The 13,535-nt window shown below is 40.1% G+C and overlaps 1 protein-coding gene across 1 annotated transcript; it reads right to left on the bottom strand.

The window, feature by feature from the left end:
• Positions 1-1,749: 1,749 nt before the first annotated feature.
• Positions 1,750-2,535, bottom strand: LOC132651155 (zinc finger protein 180-like; the record flags this gene model as incomplete). The annotated part of the gene is made up of 1 exon (XM_060376430.1): positions 1,750-2,535. A coding segment is annotated over one exon (786 nt), but the record flags the coding sequence as incomplete, so codon positions are not given.
• Between the last annotated feature and the right edge of the window lie 11,000 nt (positions 2,536-13,535).

The raw sequence follows: 13,535 nt of genomic DNA, 5'->3' as shown, positions 1-13,535 counted from the left end.
ATAAAATTTCTGCTTTTATTTATTTTCCATGGGCCACTGTACTCATCTTAGAAGATTTCATACCATGAAGCTTGCCTGCAACCTTACCTTGAACTAAACACTAAGTATAACTCATTTTAATGAGTCCCATCCCAAGATACTGTTTGATTGACCATCTCAAATCCAGAAACATGTGAAATTTGAAATGCTATGCAGTCTGAAATATTTTATCACAGGCATTTCAGAGAATGTGATTGTCTTGCTGCCTGGAGGGCTGTTTCCCACCAGCCCAGGAAGGCATGAGGGGCAGAAGATGAGTAGTATAAAGCTTGGAAAGCTCGCGAGCATAACAGTGGTTAGCCACTCTGGGAACCACCTCAGAAAGTAAGTTCAACTTTAATTCCAGAAAACAGAACACAGTGGCTTATATCCCTTGGGGAGTACCTGGGATGCTCCAAGCATAGGTATAGATAATTGTTTAATACTAGGAAATTCAAGAATGCTAGATTTGCATTAAACAGCACATTCCTATTATATGAATAAGAAGAACAAGAACACAGAACAAAATTATCCTATATTTGAAGGGAGGGGAGAGTTATCAGGGATCTGTGTCAAAGGCCATCTATCAAATTTGATTGGTGGTTTCCATGTCTAAAGATACTCTCCAGATGAAGTCAGGCAGAGAAAACGCACCCTTGACATGGTTACCCATCTAGGCCAGAAGGAGAGTCATACATGGAAAAGAAAGCCTCCTCCCTCATATCTCACAATTCAGTGTGGGTTGTGATTTTTTTCAATAGTACCCCTGGAACAATAGGTATGTGTACACAAAGAAACTTCTACAGGCTACCACTGTTGTGATACTCTCAGAGAACTTCCTGGCTGGTGAAAGTTCATTTCCTACATATTCATCCACTGAACTAAAAGTTTCTTGTGTAAAGTGAGGCAATTGAAAACACCTTATTATATAATAATTAATAATAATAATAATAATAACAATAATAATAAACACCTTATTATATAATACTGTTGCGTGTAATTGATATTCACTATTCATTGTATTCTTTAAAAAATGAGTTTATTTACTTTACATTCCAATCTAAGTCTCCCCCCTTTCAATCCCCCATTACTACCCTCCATTCTTATTGCCTCTATTCCTTTTCCCATTCAGAAAAGTGAGGTCATTTCCATTGAGCTAGTTTTACAGTTCTGTTGCATCTCAGTGGACCAAAGTACACAAAGGGCTTTCCACCTTGCTTATAGTCACAGAATTCCTCTCCAGTAAGGATACTTTTGTGATGATGATGACGACTCTAGATTTGTGCAAGGCCTCACCATTTTAACACATTCATAAGTTCTCTCAAGTATGAATCCTTTCATGATGATAAATATTATACAAATATAGAATGGTTTCACCATGTTAAAAGCACTCATAGGCTTTCTGTCCATTAGGATTTCTTTCATGAGTTTGAAGATGATTCTGAAGTGCAAAAGTTTATTCACATTGGATGCAGTCAGACAGCTTCTTTCCAGTATGTGTTTTTTTATGTATTAAGAGATGTTATATGCAAAGGCATTGCCACATAATTATAATCATATGATTTCCCTCCAGAATGTGTTGTTGTCTTAGGAGATGACTGGTACATGCAAAGGTTATATCACACTAATTACCCTCACCAGGCTTCTCTTCACTGTGTGTTTTTTCATGTTTTTGGAGACTACTCTGTTGTGCAAGGGTTTATCATGTTGAGTATACGTATATTGTTGCTTTCCAGTATGTGTTCTTTTATGGCTTATGAGAGCACTGTTTTGTGCAAAGGCTTTACCACACTGGTTACATTCATAAGGTTTCTCTCCACTGTGTGTTCTTTTATGGCTTATGAGAGCACTGTTTTGTGCAAAGGCTTTACCACACTGGTTACATTCATAAGGTTTCTCTCCACTGTGTGTTCTTTTATGGCTTATGAGAGCACTGTTTTGTGCAAAGGCTTTACCGCACTGGTTACATTCATAAGGTTTCTCTCCACTGTGTGTTCTTTTGTGGCTTAATAGAGTACTGTTTTCTGCAAAGGATTTACCACACTGGTTACATTCATAAGGTTTCTCTCCAGTGTGTGTTCTTTTGTGGCTTATGAGATGACTGTTTTCTGCAAAGGCTTTACCACACTGGTTACATTCATAAGGTTTCTCTCCAGTGTGTGTTCTTTTATGGCTTACCAGATGACTGTTTTGTGCAAAGGCTTTACCACAGTGGTTACATTCATAAGGTTTCTCTCCAGTGTGTGTTCTTTTATGGCTTGAGAGAGTACTGTTTAGTGCAAAGGCTTTACCACACTCATTACATTCATATGGTTTCTCTCCAGTGTGTGTTCTTTTATGTCTTATGAGAGTACTGTTTTGTGCAAAGGCTTTACCACACTGGTTACATTCATGAGGTTTCTCTCCAGTGTGTGTTCTTTTATGGCTTATGAGATGACTGTTTTGTGCAAAGGCTTTTCCACATAGGTTACATTTATAAGGTTTCTCTCCAGTGTGTGTTCTTTTATGCCGTATGAGATCAGTGGTATAGGGGAAGACTTTACCACATAGAGTGCATTTAGAAGGTTTCTCTTCAGTATGACTGCTTTCATGCCTGCAAAGATAATTAGCACATGTGAAAGATTTACCACAGTCATTGCATTACACTAATAAAGATATTTATCTATATGAATTGATGTCATATTTTGGTCTAACGGTAAAGGAGAATCAAATTTTAAAGTTTTATCACTTTATTCACATTCATGGTTTTTCCCTTCATTATGGGTATTTTTGAAGATCCCTGTGATGGTAAAATTATTTGTTACGTGGTTCACTTTTATACCATCATTTTTCTATAAGAGGTTTTTGTTTTGTATATATGAAGAGTTTTGTAAGAATTCAGAGCTTTACCACAACAATCCCATTCACAAATTTTCGTATGGTATGAATTACACGTCATTTAAAAAATGAGCAGGACATGCAGAAGACGTTCCAAATTCCTAGTATTCATAGGTTTTTTCAGCAGTATGAGTTTGCTGATGAATTCTCAGTGAAGTTGCAAAACCAATTAACAGTATCCATTTATCACATTCAGCAAATCTACTCAAAGTGGGGAGTACTACAAAATCAGTTTTTCTTGGAGAAAGACAGGGACACTGCTTCTTTCAATATCCCTATGCTCATGTGTCTTACAAACATTGTGACATATGATATACCAGTTTAATTTACAATAATAATAAAAGATTCCCACACTGAATTAACAGAGTTTGTTTTTTGTTCATCATAGACATGTCATATAGGGATTAAGGTTTCTCCACAACAATAATTTTGACTCTCATAAGCTGCTCCTTTCAGTAAACTTTACAATATTACTGTATGAATATGAACAACACTGGTTGTACTATGACATATATGCTTATTAAAAGGTTTTGGACACATACTGATCACCTATTCAATGTATATGTCTTTTACAATATCTGAGTAGATAGAATGAGACTAAACAAATTGCCAGTTCAACTCAGTAGCTGTAATGTCTATATGATTCAAATGGTATTTTCTGTTACAACATTATTTTGTTTCCTTCTATCTTAGGGGAGTACCTTGCAAACACAAATCAGATACCTGACATTGAAGTACAAGAAATTGTGAGATTTTAATGATTATCAGTATACTTAAAGCAGTGCTGTTTATACACTGTTGCTTTTCTTTAAAACTTCCAGGACACAGCCAGGTATGCTGGTACATGCCGTTAATCCCAGCACTTGTGGAGGCAGAAGCAGGCATATCTCTGTGATTTTGAGGTCAGGCTGGTCTAACAAGCAAGTCTAAGTCAAGCCACAGCTACACAGAAAAATAAACTATTTCAAAAACAGAAAATTAAAAGCAACTAACAAACAAACAGACAAACAAAGGTCCAGGACACATTAAAGTTTGTTAAGATTCATATTTGCATCAGCGTGCACATAAAGTTACCTTTTATTACTTGTAGAACTTTGAAAATGTTCTTCAATATTATGGTCATCCCAATTGTAGCCTAAAATATGGTACCAGAAAATATATATTATTTGAAATATCACATTATTATTAAGGCAAAACTTAAATCACTATCTTCTGTGACCCTTAGAACCATGCCTGATCTATTCACCTCATTCATCCTCATTCTCAATTAGAATTATAGAAGATGATCAATAACAAAGTAAGAGTTGTCTCCTTATTTCAAAAGTGAAAGAAAATTTGGAGTATTACCTATAGCGGTGAGGTTTTTACAGGTCTCTAGCATCACATCTTTGTAGAGTTGCTTCTGGGAAGGTTCCAGAAAAGCCCACTCTTCTTGGCTGAATTTCACATGCACATCATCGAAGGTCACTGAATTCTAAAATATGCCATACATTTGTACAACAGAAAGAGTAGCAACAGTATAAATTTATACTTCATGTGTAATATAATCATATATTTCTTGTGTTTCTTTCATTTATTTTCTGACACAGAAGTGCTAGTGTTAGACAGTTGGGTTCTGTGCATCAGGTGAAGGAGGGAAGAAGAAAAAGCCTAAAGGTTAGATTGTAAGGAAAACCAAAGGTGTGATTTAAAAACCTGTGTTAAAGGAGTTTCATTAGTTTGTAAGACATGAGTATGAAGTAGCCATTAGTTGGATTCTATGAATCACCTTCAGTTACTACTCAGTGGGTGAGTAGGTCAGGACCCTGTCATAAGACAGGTGGAAGGAAAAAACACAATCATGACATTTTTATCTAGCAACAAATGAGATGGGGCTAGCAGGGGACAGTGAACAAGTGGGTGACATCAGTCAAAAGACAACATGGCACTGAATATCATGTTTTGACCAGGGATCAGAGATGTGGAATATCAGTATATGAAAAGGGGAGTTCATATATTTGTGGAAGGGAAAGTGGACTGCAGTGAATACATGGATAAAAATAATGTGAGTGGCAAGCAACAATAATCATAGCTGATAACATCAAATTTTGAGTGACCAGAGAAAAGAAAAGGCATAGAACACATGATTACTATTTGATCATTGTTTTGTATATTCTCCTTTCTAAGTCACGTATAGTCTATATTTAAAAATAAAGATTAAACCTTTTCTATTAAAAAACTAGTGTTAAGTTATCACTAAGTCATTTTAGAAGAAAACTGAATAACGAAGTTTAACTGTGTCATATTTGAACTTTTTGAATAGGATATAGCTTTGGAATAATTATGGTAATTAATGGGGACAAAGACAAACAGAGAGAAAAGAGCAAAATAGAAAGAGAGAGACAGAGACACACAGAGAGAAATTAAGAGTTGAACAGTGAACTCGGGGAGGGGCAAGATGGCGGCGCCGGGAGGACTCTCATTCTGAGCAGCAGCACAGCAGGATCAGCACAGTGAACAGCAATCAGAGCTCTCGGACATAAAACACAGTCATTGTGTTTCCCAGGTGAGAGGATACCCCACGGTGGGGGATTCAATCAGCTTTTAACTCACCAGGCTAAACCACCAAAGAGATCCCCGTTCCGCCAGAAGCTTGGCTGCCAGCCGCCAGCCCCAGCCCCAGCCCCAGCCCCAGCCCAGAGCCACAAGCCAGTGTCTCTGGTCACGGTCCCAGACTGAACCTTGGGCACCACACTATCAGAGACTGGAATTTTCAGTCGAGAGATAACCCCAGGGTACAGGAAACGATTGGGACCGGCCTTAGGTCACCCAGACATCCCCTGGAAAAGACTCGGGCGGGTTCCACAGGCACCCCAGGAGCCAGCCCAGAGCCAGAGCTGGGGACCCAGGTTCCGGCACAGAGCCCTGCCTGCCTGCGCGACTGATTCGCCGCCAGAGATAGAAACGGCGGGTCTGATCTCAGAGCACTCAGCTCACCCCCAACCTGAAAAGGTCCCCGGAAAATTACCCAGCTTAGGGAGCCACTCAGACTCCCAAAAGCCACAAAGACAGACACAGGCAGTTTCTGCGCACCAGACAGCTGGCAGAGACTGAGCCGCCATCACACAGCTGTGCTCCAGGCACAGGCAAATTTCTGTGTCCAACCAGCTGGCGGACACTGAGCAGTGTGCACCAGGGCAAAAAAAAAGTCACTAGGAGTCCTTGTCTCCAGAGAATCCACGGGGAAGGAAGGAAACTGTACTGATCTAAATCACCCAATCCTTCCCTAGAAAAAGTCTAGCAGTCTAGTGGGGCCGAGGCACCAGCACTCAGCTGTGCTCCAGACACAAGCACAAACAGTTGAGGCGTGCCTGATGTCCAACTGGGTCACAGCAGCTGATCATTAAATTTGCAACAAGAAACCCAGAAACAGGGCAGTTGCCCTCAGGACTTCCCTGGGTGAGAGGAGAACCCTCTCGACTAACAAAGACCACAGTTACCACTCAGGTCTATATCCCTGAGGTGAGCAACTCCTGAAAAAACACCAGCCATCCAGGGACTATACCCAAAAAGCTGAGAAGACATCCTTCAGGAAAATCCAGCTTTCTGCAAAGGGGATTCTCTCCACCACAGGATCCCCAGGAACCACCAGAAAATAACCCCAAACTCCTAAGATAACACAATGGGTAGAGGCCAGCGTAAAAGCTCAAGCAACAAAAGACAGAGCAATATGGCATCTCCAGAACCCAGTTACCCAGGGGCAAGTAGCCCTGGACACCCCACCACAACTGAAATCCAAGAAGATGACCTAACAAGTATGCTCATGAAGATGATAACAGAGGAAACAAATAAGATTCGTAAAGACATAGAGGAAGATAAACTCAAACAGAATATTGCTATCTGTAAAGAAATAGAGGAAGCTGCAGCCAAACAGTTTATGGCCTTTAGAAAGGAAATGCTTAAAACACTGAATGAAATGAAAGAAACAGAGTTGAAGGAACTAAAAGAAAAACAGGAAAGTACAATCAGACAGGTGAAGGAAGTAAACAAAACAACTCAAGACCTGAAGATAGAATTGGAAAAATTAAAGAAAACACAAATGGAAGAAATAATGGAAAGGAAGAATCTAGGGAAGAAAACAGGAACTACAGAGGTAAGCATAACCAACAGACTACAAGAGATGGAAGAAAGAATCTCAGGTGTAGAAGATACAATGGAAGAAATCGATGTATCTGTCAAAGAAAATGTTAAATCTGAAAAATTCCTGACACAGACCGTCCAAGAAATGCAAGACAATATGAAAAGACAAAACCTAAGAATAATAGGTATAGAGGAAAAAGAAGACTCCCTTCTCCAAGGCCCAGAAAATATTTTCAACAAAATCATTGAAGAAAATTTCCCCAAGCTAAAGGAGAGGCCAATTAGAATACATGAGGCCTACAGAACACCCAGCAAATTTGACCAGAAAAGAAAATCCTCCCGCCACATAATAATCAAAACAGTAAGTATACAGAACAAAGAAAAAATACTAAAAGCTGCAAGGGAAAAAGGCCAAGTAACATATAATGGCAAACCCATTAGAATCACACCTGACTTTTCAACAGAGACTATGAAAGCCAGAAGGGCCTGGACAGATATCATGCAGACCCTAAGAGAACACAGATGTCAGCCCAGGCTACTATACCCAGCAAAACTCTCAGTCCTCATAGATGGAGAAAACAAGATATTCAATGACAAAAACAAATTTCAACAATACCTACAAACAAATCCAGCATTACAGAAGACACTGGAAGGGAAAATACAACCCAAGAAAGCTAGCTACATTCAAGAAAACACAGGAAATAAATAACCTCACTTCAGTAAAACAAAAAGCAACCAAGCACACAACCTGATGACCACAGCCAACATCAAAATCAAGAGATCTAACAGCCACTGGTCATTAATCTCTCTCAACATCAATGGACTCAACTCTCCAATAAAAAGACACAGATTAACAGAATGGATACATAAACAAAACCCAGCAATCTGTTGCATAAAAGAAACACACCTAAGACACAAAGATAGACATTACCTGAGGGTAAAGGGTTGGAAGACGACTTTCCAAGCAAACGGACCCAAGAAGCAAGCAGGAGTAGCCATTCTAATATCTGATAAAATAGACTTTCAACCAAAATTAATCAAAAGAGATGGGGAAGGACACTTCATACTCATCAAGGGAAAATTCCACCAGGAAGACATCACAATCCTGAACATCTATGCCCCAAATACAAGGGCACCCACATTTGTGAAAGAAACATTGATAAAATTTAAAGCACATATAGATCCACACACATTAATAGTGGGAGACTTCAACACCCCACTCTCAACAAAGGACAGGTCAACCAAACAGAAATTAAACAAAGAAACAATGTCTCTGACAGAGGTCATGAATCAAATGGACCTAACAGACATTTACAGAACTTTACACCCAAACACAAAAGAATTTACCTTCTTCTCAGCACCTCATGGAACCTTCTCCAAAATAGACCACATAGTGGGTCACAAAGCAAGCCTCAACAGATACAAGAAGATTGAAATAATCCCATGTATCTTGTCTGATCACCATGGAATAAAGCTGGACCTCAACAATAACAGAAATAACAAAAAGCCTACACACACATGGAAACTGAACAACTTGTTACTAAACGACAGCTGGGTCAGGGAAGAAATAAAGAAAGAAATTAAAGTCTTTCTAGAAATCAATGAAAATGAAGACACAACATACCCGAACTTGTGGGACACAATGAAAGCAGTGCTAAGAGGAAAGTTCATAGCACTAAGTGCCTTCAAGAAGAAATTCGAGACAGCTCATTCAAGCACCCTAATGGCTCACTTAAAAACCCTAGAAAAAGAAGAAGCAGACACACCAAGAAGGAGTAGACGGCTGGAAATAATCAAACTCAGGGCTGAAATCAATCAATTGGAAACAAATAAAACAATTCAAAGAATCAATGAAACCAAGAGCTGGTTCTTTGAGAAAATCAACAAGATCGACAAACCCTTAGCCAGGCTAACTAAAAGGCAGAAAGACAGCACCCAAATCAACAAAATCAGAAATGAAAAGGGGGATATAACTACAGACACTGAGGAAATCCAAACAATCATTAGGACTTACTTCAAAAGTCTATATGCCACAAAATTTGAAAATCTAAATGAAATGGACAATTTTCTTGATCGATTTGACTTACCAAAGCTGAACCAGGACCAGGTAAATCAACTAAATAGACCTATATCCCCCAAAGAAATAGAAGCAGTCATCAAAAGTCTCCCATCCAAAAAAAGCCCAGGACCAGATGGCTTCAGCGCAGAATTCTACCAGACCTTCAAAGAAGAGCTAACACCAATTCTCTTCAAACTATTCCACAAAATAGAAACAGAAGGAATATTACCAAATTCATTCTATGAAGCCACAGTCACCTTGGTACCTAAACCTCACAAAGACTCAACAAAGAAAGAGAATTTCCGGCCAATCTCCCTTATGAACATTGATGCAAAAATACTTAATAAAATACTTGCAAACCGAATCCAAGAACACATCAAAGATATTATCCACTATGACCAAGTAGGCTTCATCCCAGGTATGCAGGGGTGGTTCAATATACGGAAATCCATCAATGTGATCCACCATATTAACAAATTGAAAGAAAAAAACCACATGATAATCTCCCTAGATGCTGAAAAAGCCTTTGACAAAATCCAACATCCATTCATGTTCAAAGTATTGGAGAGATCAGGGATACAAGGCACATATCTAAACATAGTAAAGGCGATATACAGCAAGCCTATAGCCAACATCAAACTGAACGGAGAGAAACTTAAAGCAATCCCCCTGAAATCAGGGACAAGACAAGGCTGCCCACTCTCTCCATATCTCTTCAACATAGTGCTGGAAGTCCTTGCTAGAGCAATAAGACAGTTGAAGGAGATCAAGGGGATACAAATTGGAAAGGAAGAAGTCAAATTATCACTATTTGCAGATGATATGATAGTATACGTGAGTGACCCCAAAAACTCTACCAGGGAACTCCTACAGCTGATAAACACCTTCAGCAAAGTGGCCAGATACAAAATTAACTCAAAAAAATCAGTAGCCCTCCTGTATACAAAAGACAAAAGGGCTGAGAAAGAAATTAAGGAAACAACACCCTTCACAATAGCCACAAATGACATAAGGTACCTCGGAGTAACCCTAACCAAGGAAGTCAAAGACTTGTATGAAAAAAATTTCAAATCTCTGAAGAAAGAATTAGAAGAAGATATGAGAAGATGGAAAGATCTCCCATGCTCATGGCTTGGTAGGATTAACATAGTAAAAATGGCCATCTTACCAAAAGAAATCTACACATTCAATGCAATGCCCATCAAATTACCAACACAATTCTTTACAGACCTGGAAAGGAAAATTCTCAACTTCCTATGGAATAACAAGAAACCCAGAATTGCTAAAACAATCCTCTACAATAAAAGATCTTCTGGAGGTATCTCCATCCCTGATCTTAAGTTGTACTATAGAGCAACAGTTTTAAAAACTGCATGGTACTGGCATAGAAACAGAATGGTGGATCAATGGAACCGAACAGAGGACCCAGAAATAAACCCACACACTTATGGACACCTGATCTTTGACAAAGACGCCAAAACCATACAATGGAAAAAAGATAGCATCTTCAACAAATGGTGCTGGTCTAACTGGATGTCTACATGTAGAAAAATGAAAATAGATCCATACTTGTCACCCTGCACAAAACTGAAGTCCAAGTGGATCAAAGACCTCAACATAAAACCAGACACATTAAATTGGCTTGAAAAAAAAGTGGGAAATACCCTAGAACTCATTGGTACAGGGGGAAACTTCCTGAACAGAACACCAACAGCACAGGCTCTAAGAGCAACAACCAATAAATGGGACCTCATGAAACTGAAAAGCTTCTGTAAAGCAAAGGACACCGTCATCAAAACAAAGCGACCACCTACAGATTGGGAAAGAATCTTCACCAACCCTTTATCTGACAGAGGACTCATATCCAGTATATATAAAGAACTAAAGAAGCTGAAAAGCAGCAAACCAAGTAATCCACTTAAAAAATGGGGAACAGAGCTAAACAGAGAATTCTCTGTAGAGGAATACCGAATGGCAGAGAAGCACTTAAAGAAATGCTCAACCTCATTAGCCATTAGGGAAATGCAAATCAAAACAACCCTGAGATTTCACCTTACACCCATGAGAATGGCCAAGATTAAAAACTCAAGTGACAACACATGCTGGAGAGGTTGTGGAGAAAGGGGAACCCTTCTCCACTGCTGGTGGGAATGTAAACTTGTACAACCACTCTGGAAATCAATCTGGCACTTTCTCAGACAACTAGGAATAGCGCTTCCTCAAGATCCAGCCATACCACTACTGGGCATATATCCAAAAGAGGCTCAAGTACACAAAAAGGACATTTGCTCAACCATGTTTGTAGCAGCTTTATTTGTAATAGCCAGAAGCTGGAAACAACCCAGATGCCCCTCAATTGAAGAATGGATGCAGAAATTGTGGTACATCTACACAATGGAATATTACTCAGCAATGAAAAATAAGGAAATCATGAAATTTGCAGGTAAATGGTGGGATCTGGAAAGGATCATCCTGAGTGAGTTGTCTCAGAATCAAAAAGACACACATGGTATATACTCACTCATATAGACATACAACATAGGACAAACCCACTAAAACCTGTGCATCTAAAGAAACTAAGCAAGAGAGAGGACCCTAACTAAAATGTCCAATCCCCATCCAGAAAGGCAAAGAGGATGGACATCAGAAGAAGAAGAAAACAGGAAACAACCTAGGAACCTACCACAGAGGGCCTCTGAAAGCCTCTGCCCTTCAGACTATCAAAGCAGATGCTGAGCCTGATGGGCAACTGTTAGGCAGAGTGAACGGACTTTTAGGTAAGAACTGGGAAATAGTAAGAGCTGGAGAGGACAGGGTCTCCACATGGAGAGCAACAGAACAAGAAAATTTGAACATAGGGAACTTCCCAGAGACTCATACTCCAACCAAGGACTATTCATGGAGATAACCTAGAACCCCTGCACAGATGTAGCCCAGGGCAGTTCAGAGTCCAATTGGGTTACATAGTAATGTGAAGAGGGACTGCCTCTGACATACTCTGATTGGCCTGCTCTTTGATCACCTCCCTCTGGGGGGGGGGGGAGCAGCCTTACCAGGCCACAGTAGAGGACAATACAGCCACTTTTGATGTGAACTGACAGACTAAGATCAGAAAGGAGAGGAGAACCTCCCCTATTAGTGGACTTGGGGAGTAGCATGCAAGCAGAGGGAGGAGGGAGGGTGGGATTGGGATGGGAGGAGGGAGGGGCTTATGGGGGGATGCAGAATGAATAAAGTGTAATTGATTAAAAATTTAAGAAAAAGGGGAAAAAATAATTTAAGAACCTTAAATGACTTTCAAAATTGGAGGAAAATATGGAGTTAGTCAATTGGCATGGAGCACGTCTCGCCCCTGGGGGCAATGGTCTCCTGAACCTACTCAGACCTCGGACACCACCACTGCTAGTTCTAGAACTGATGCAGGATGTTCCAACGAGGGGTTAAGGCTTCTCATAATATTTCCTATAAGCCCACACCTGTTTGTCTATATCCCCCATTTTTATTTATTATTAGCCAGATAGAGCCAAGTATTTGTGGTAATGATACTTGCTTTTTTGCCCAATGCTGGAATGCTAGTAAAGTTAGGTATGCCCTGGTTACTCGCATGCCTCACTGGGTGCCTATGCCCATTGATGCCCCTCACGCTATGACTCTCTTCAGACAGAAAAGGGATATTGGAACTACAGCCACCATTGTTACTACCATCTCATTGACGGCTGTTGGAGCTACCACCAGGGCATTAGCCATGAGTCATACTAGGCAAACTGCTCAGACCCTGAATAATCATTTAGCCAATGTAGCTCATGCCTTAGTTGTACATAAAGGAATTAATGCTCAACTAAAAGGAAGCTTGATGGTGTACAATCAGAGGATTGACCTCTTGCAGGAGCAAATTGATACCCTATGGCAAATCGCTCAACCTGGCTGTCAATGAAAGTATGCTGGACTTTGTGTCACTAGCATACAACATGAGAATTTTTCCTGCGCTGCAAATCTGTCTAAACAATTGTCGAGCTATATTTTAGGTAATTGGACTGGAGAATTCGATACTACGATGGAGCAGCTGAGAGTGGCCATTGTCACAATAAATTCTACCGGAGTGGATGCAGGACTAGCCACAGGATTATCAACATGGATTGCTGCAGCCATGAATCATCTGAAGGAATGGGCGGGCATGGGAGTGTTAGCAGGCCTTCTGGTGTTGGTCTCCTTGGTTTGCCTGTGGTATATATGCAAGATTAGAGTCTCACAACAGTGTGATGCAGCCATGATCATTCAGGCCTTTACAGCCATTGAAGCAGGACATTCTCCCCAAGCATGGTTGGATACCATAAAAAGCTAAAATGATATGCTCAGGATGCGAGGCTAAGCACTGCACTCAGGGTCAGCCGCTTTGGACCCAGAGAAGAGCATGTCTGATTGCATGCGGGTTGATGCCCCAGGTCCAGCCTCTGAGAAAAAG

This window comes from Meriones unguiculatus (assembly GCF_030254825.1).
Source record: "Meriones unguiculatus strain TT.TT164.6M chromosome 13 unlocalized genomic scaffold, Bangor_MerUng_6.1 Chr13_unordered_Scaffold_40, whole genome shotgun sequence".
NCBI classification, from domain to species: Eukaryota; Metazoa; Chordata; class Mammalia; order Rodentia; family Muridae; genus Meriones; species Meriones unguiculatus.
This window is presented reverse-complemented; position numbering and strand designations above follow the sequence as displayed.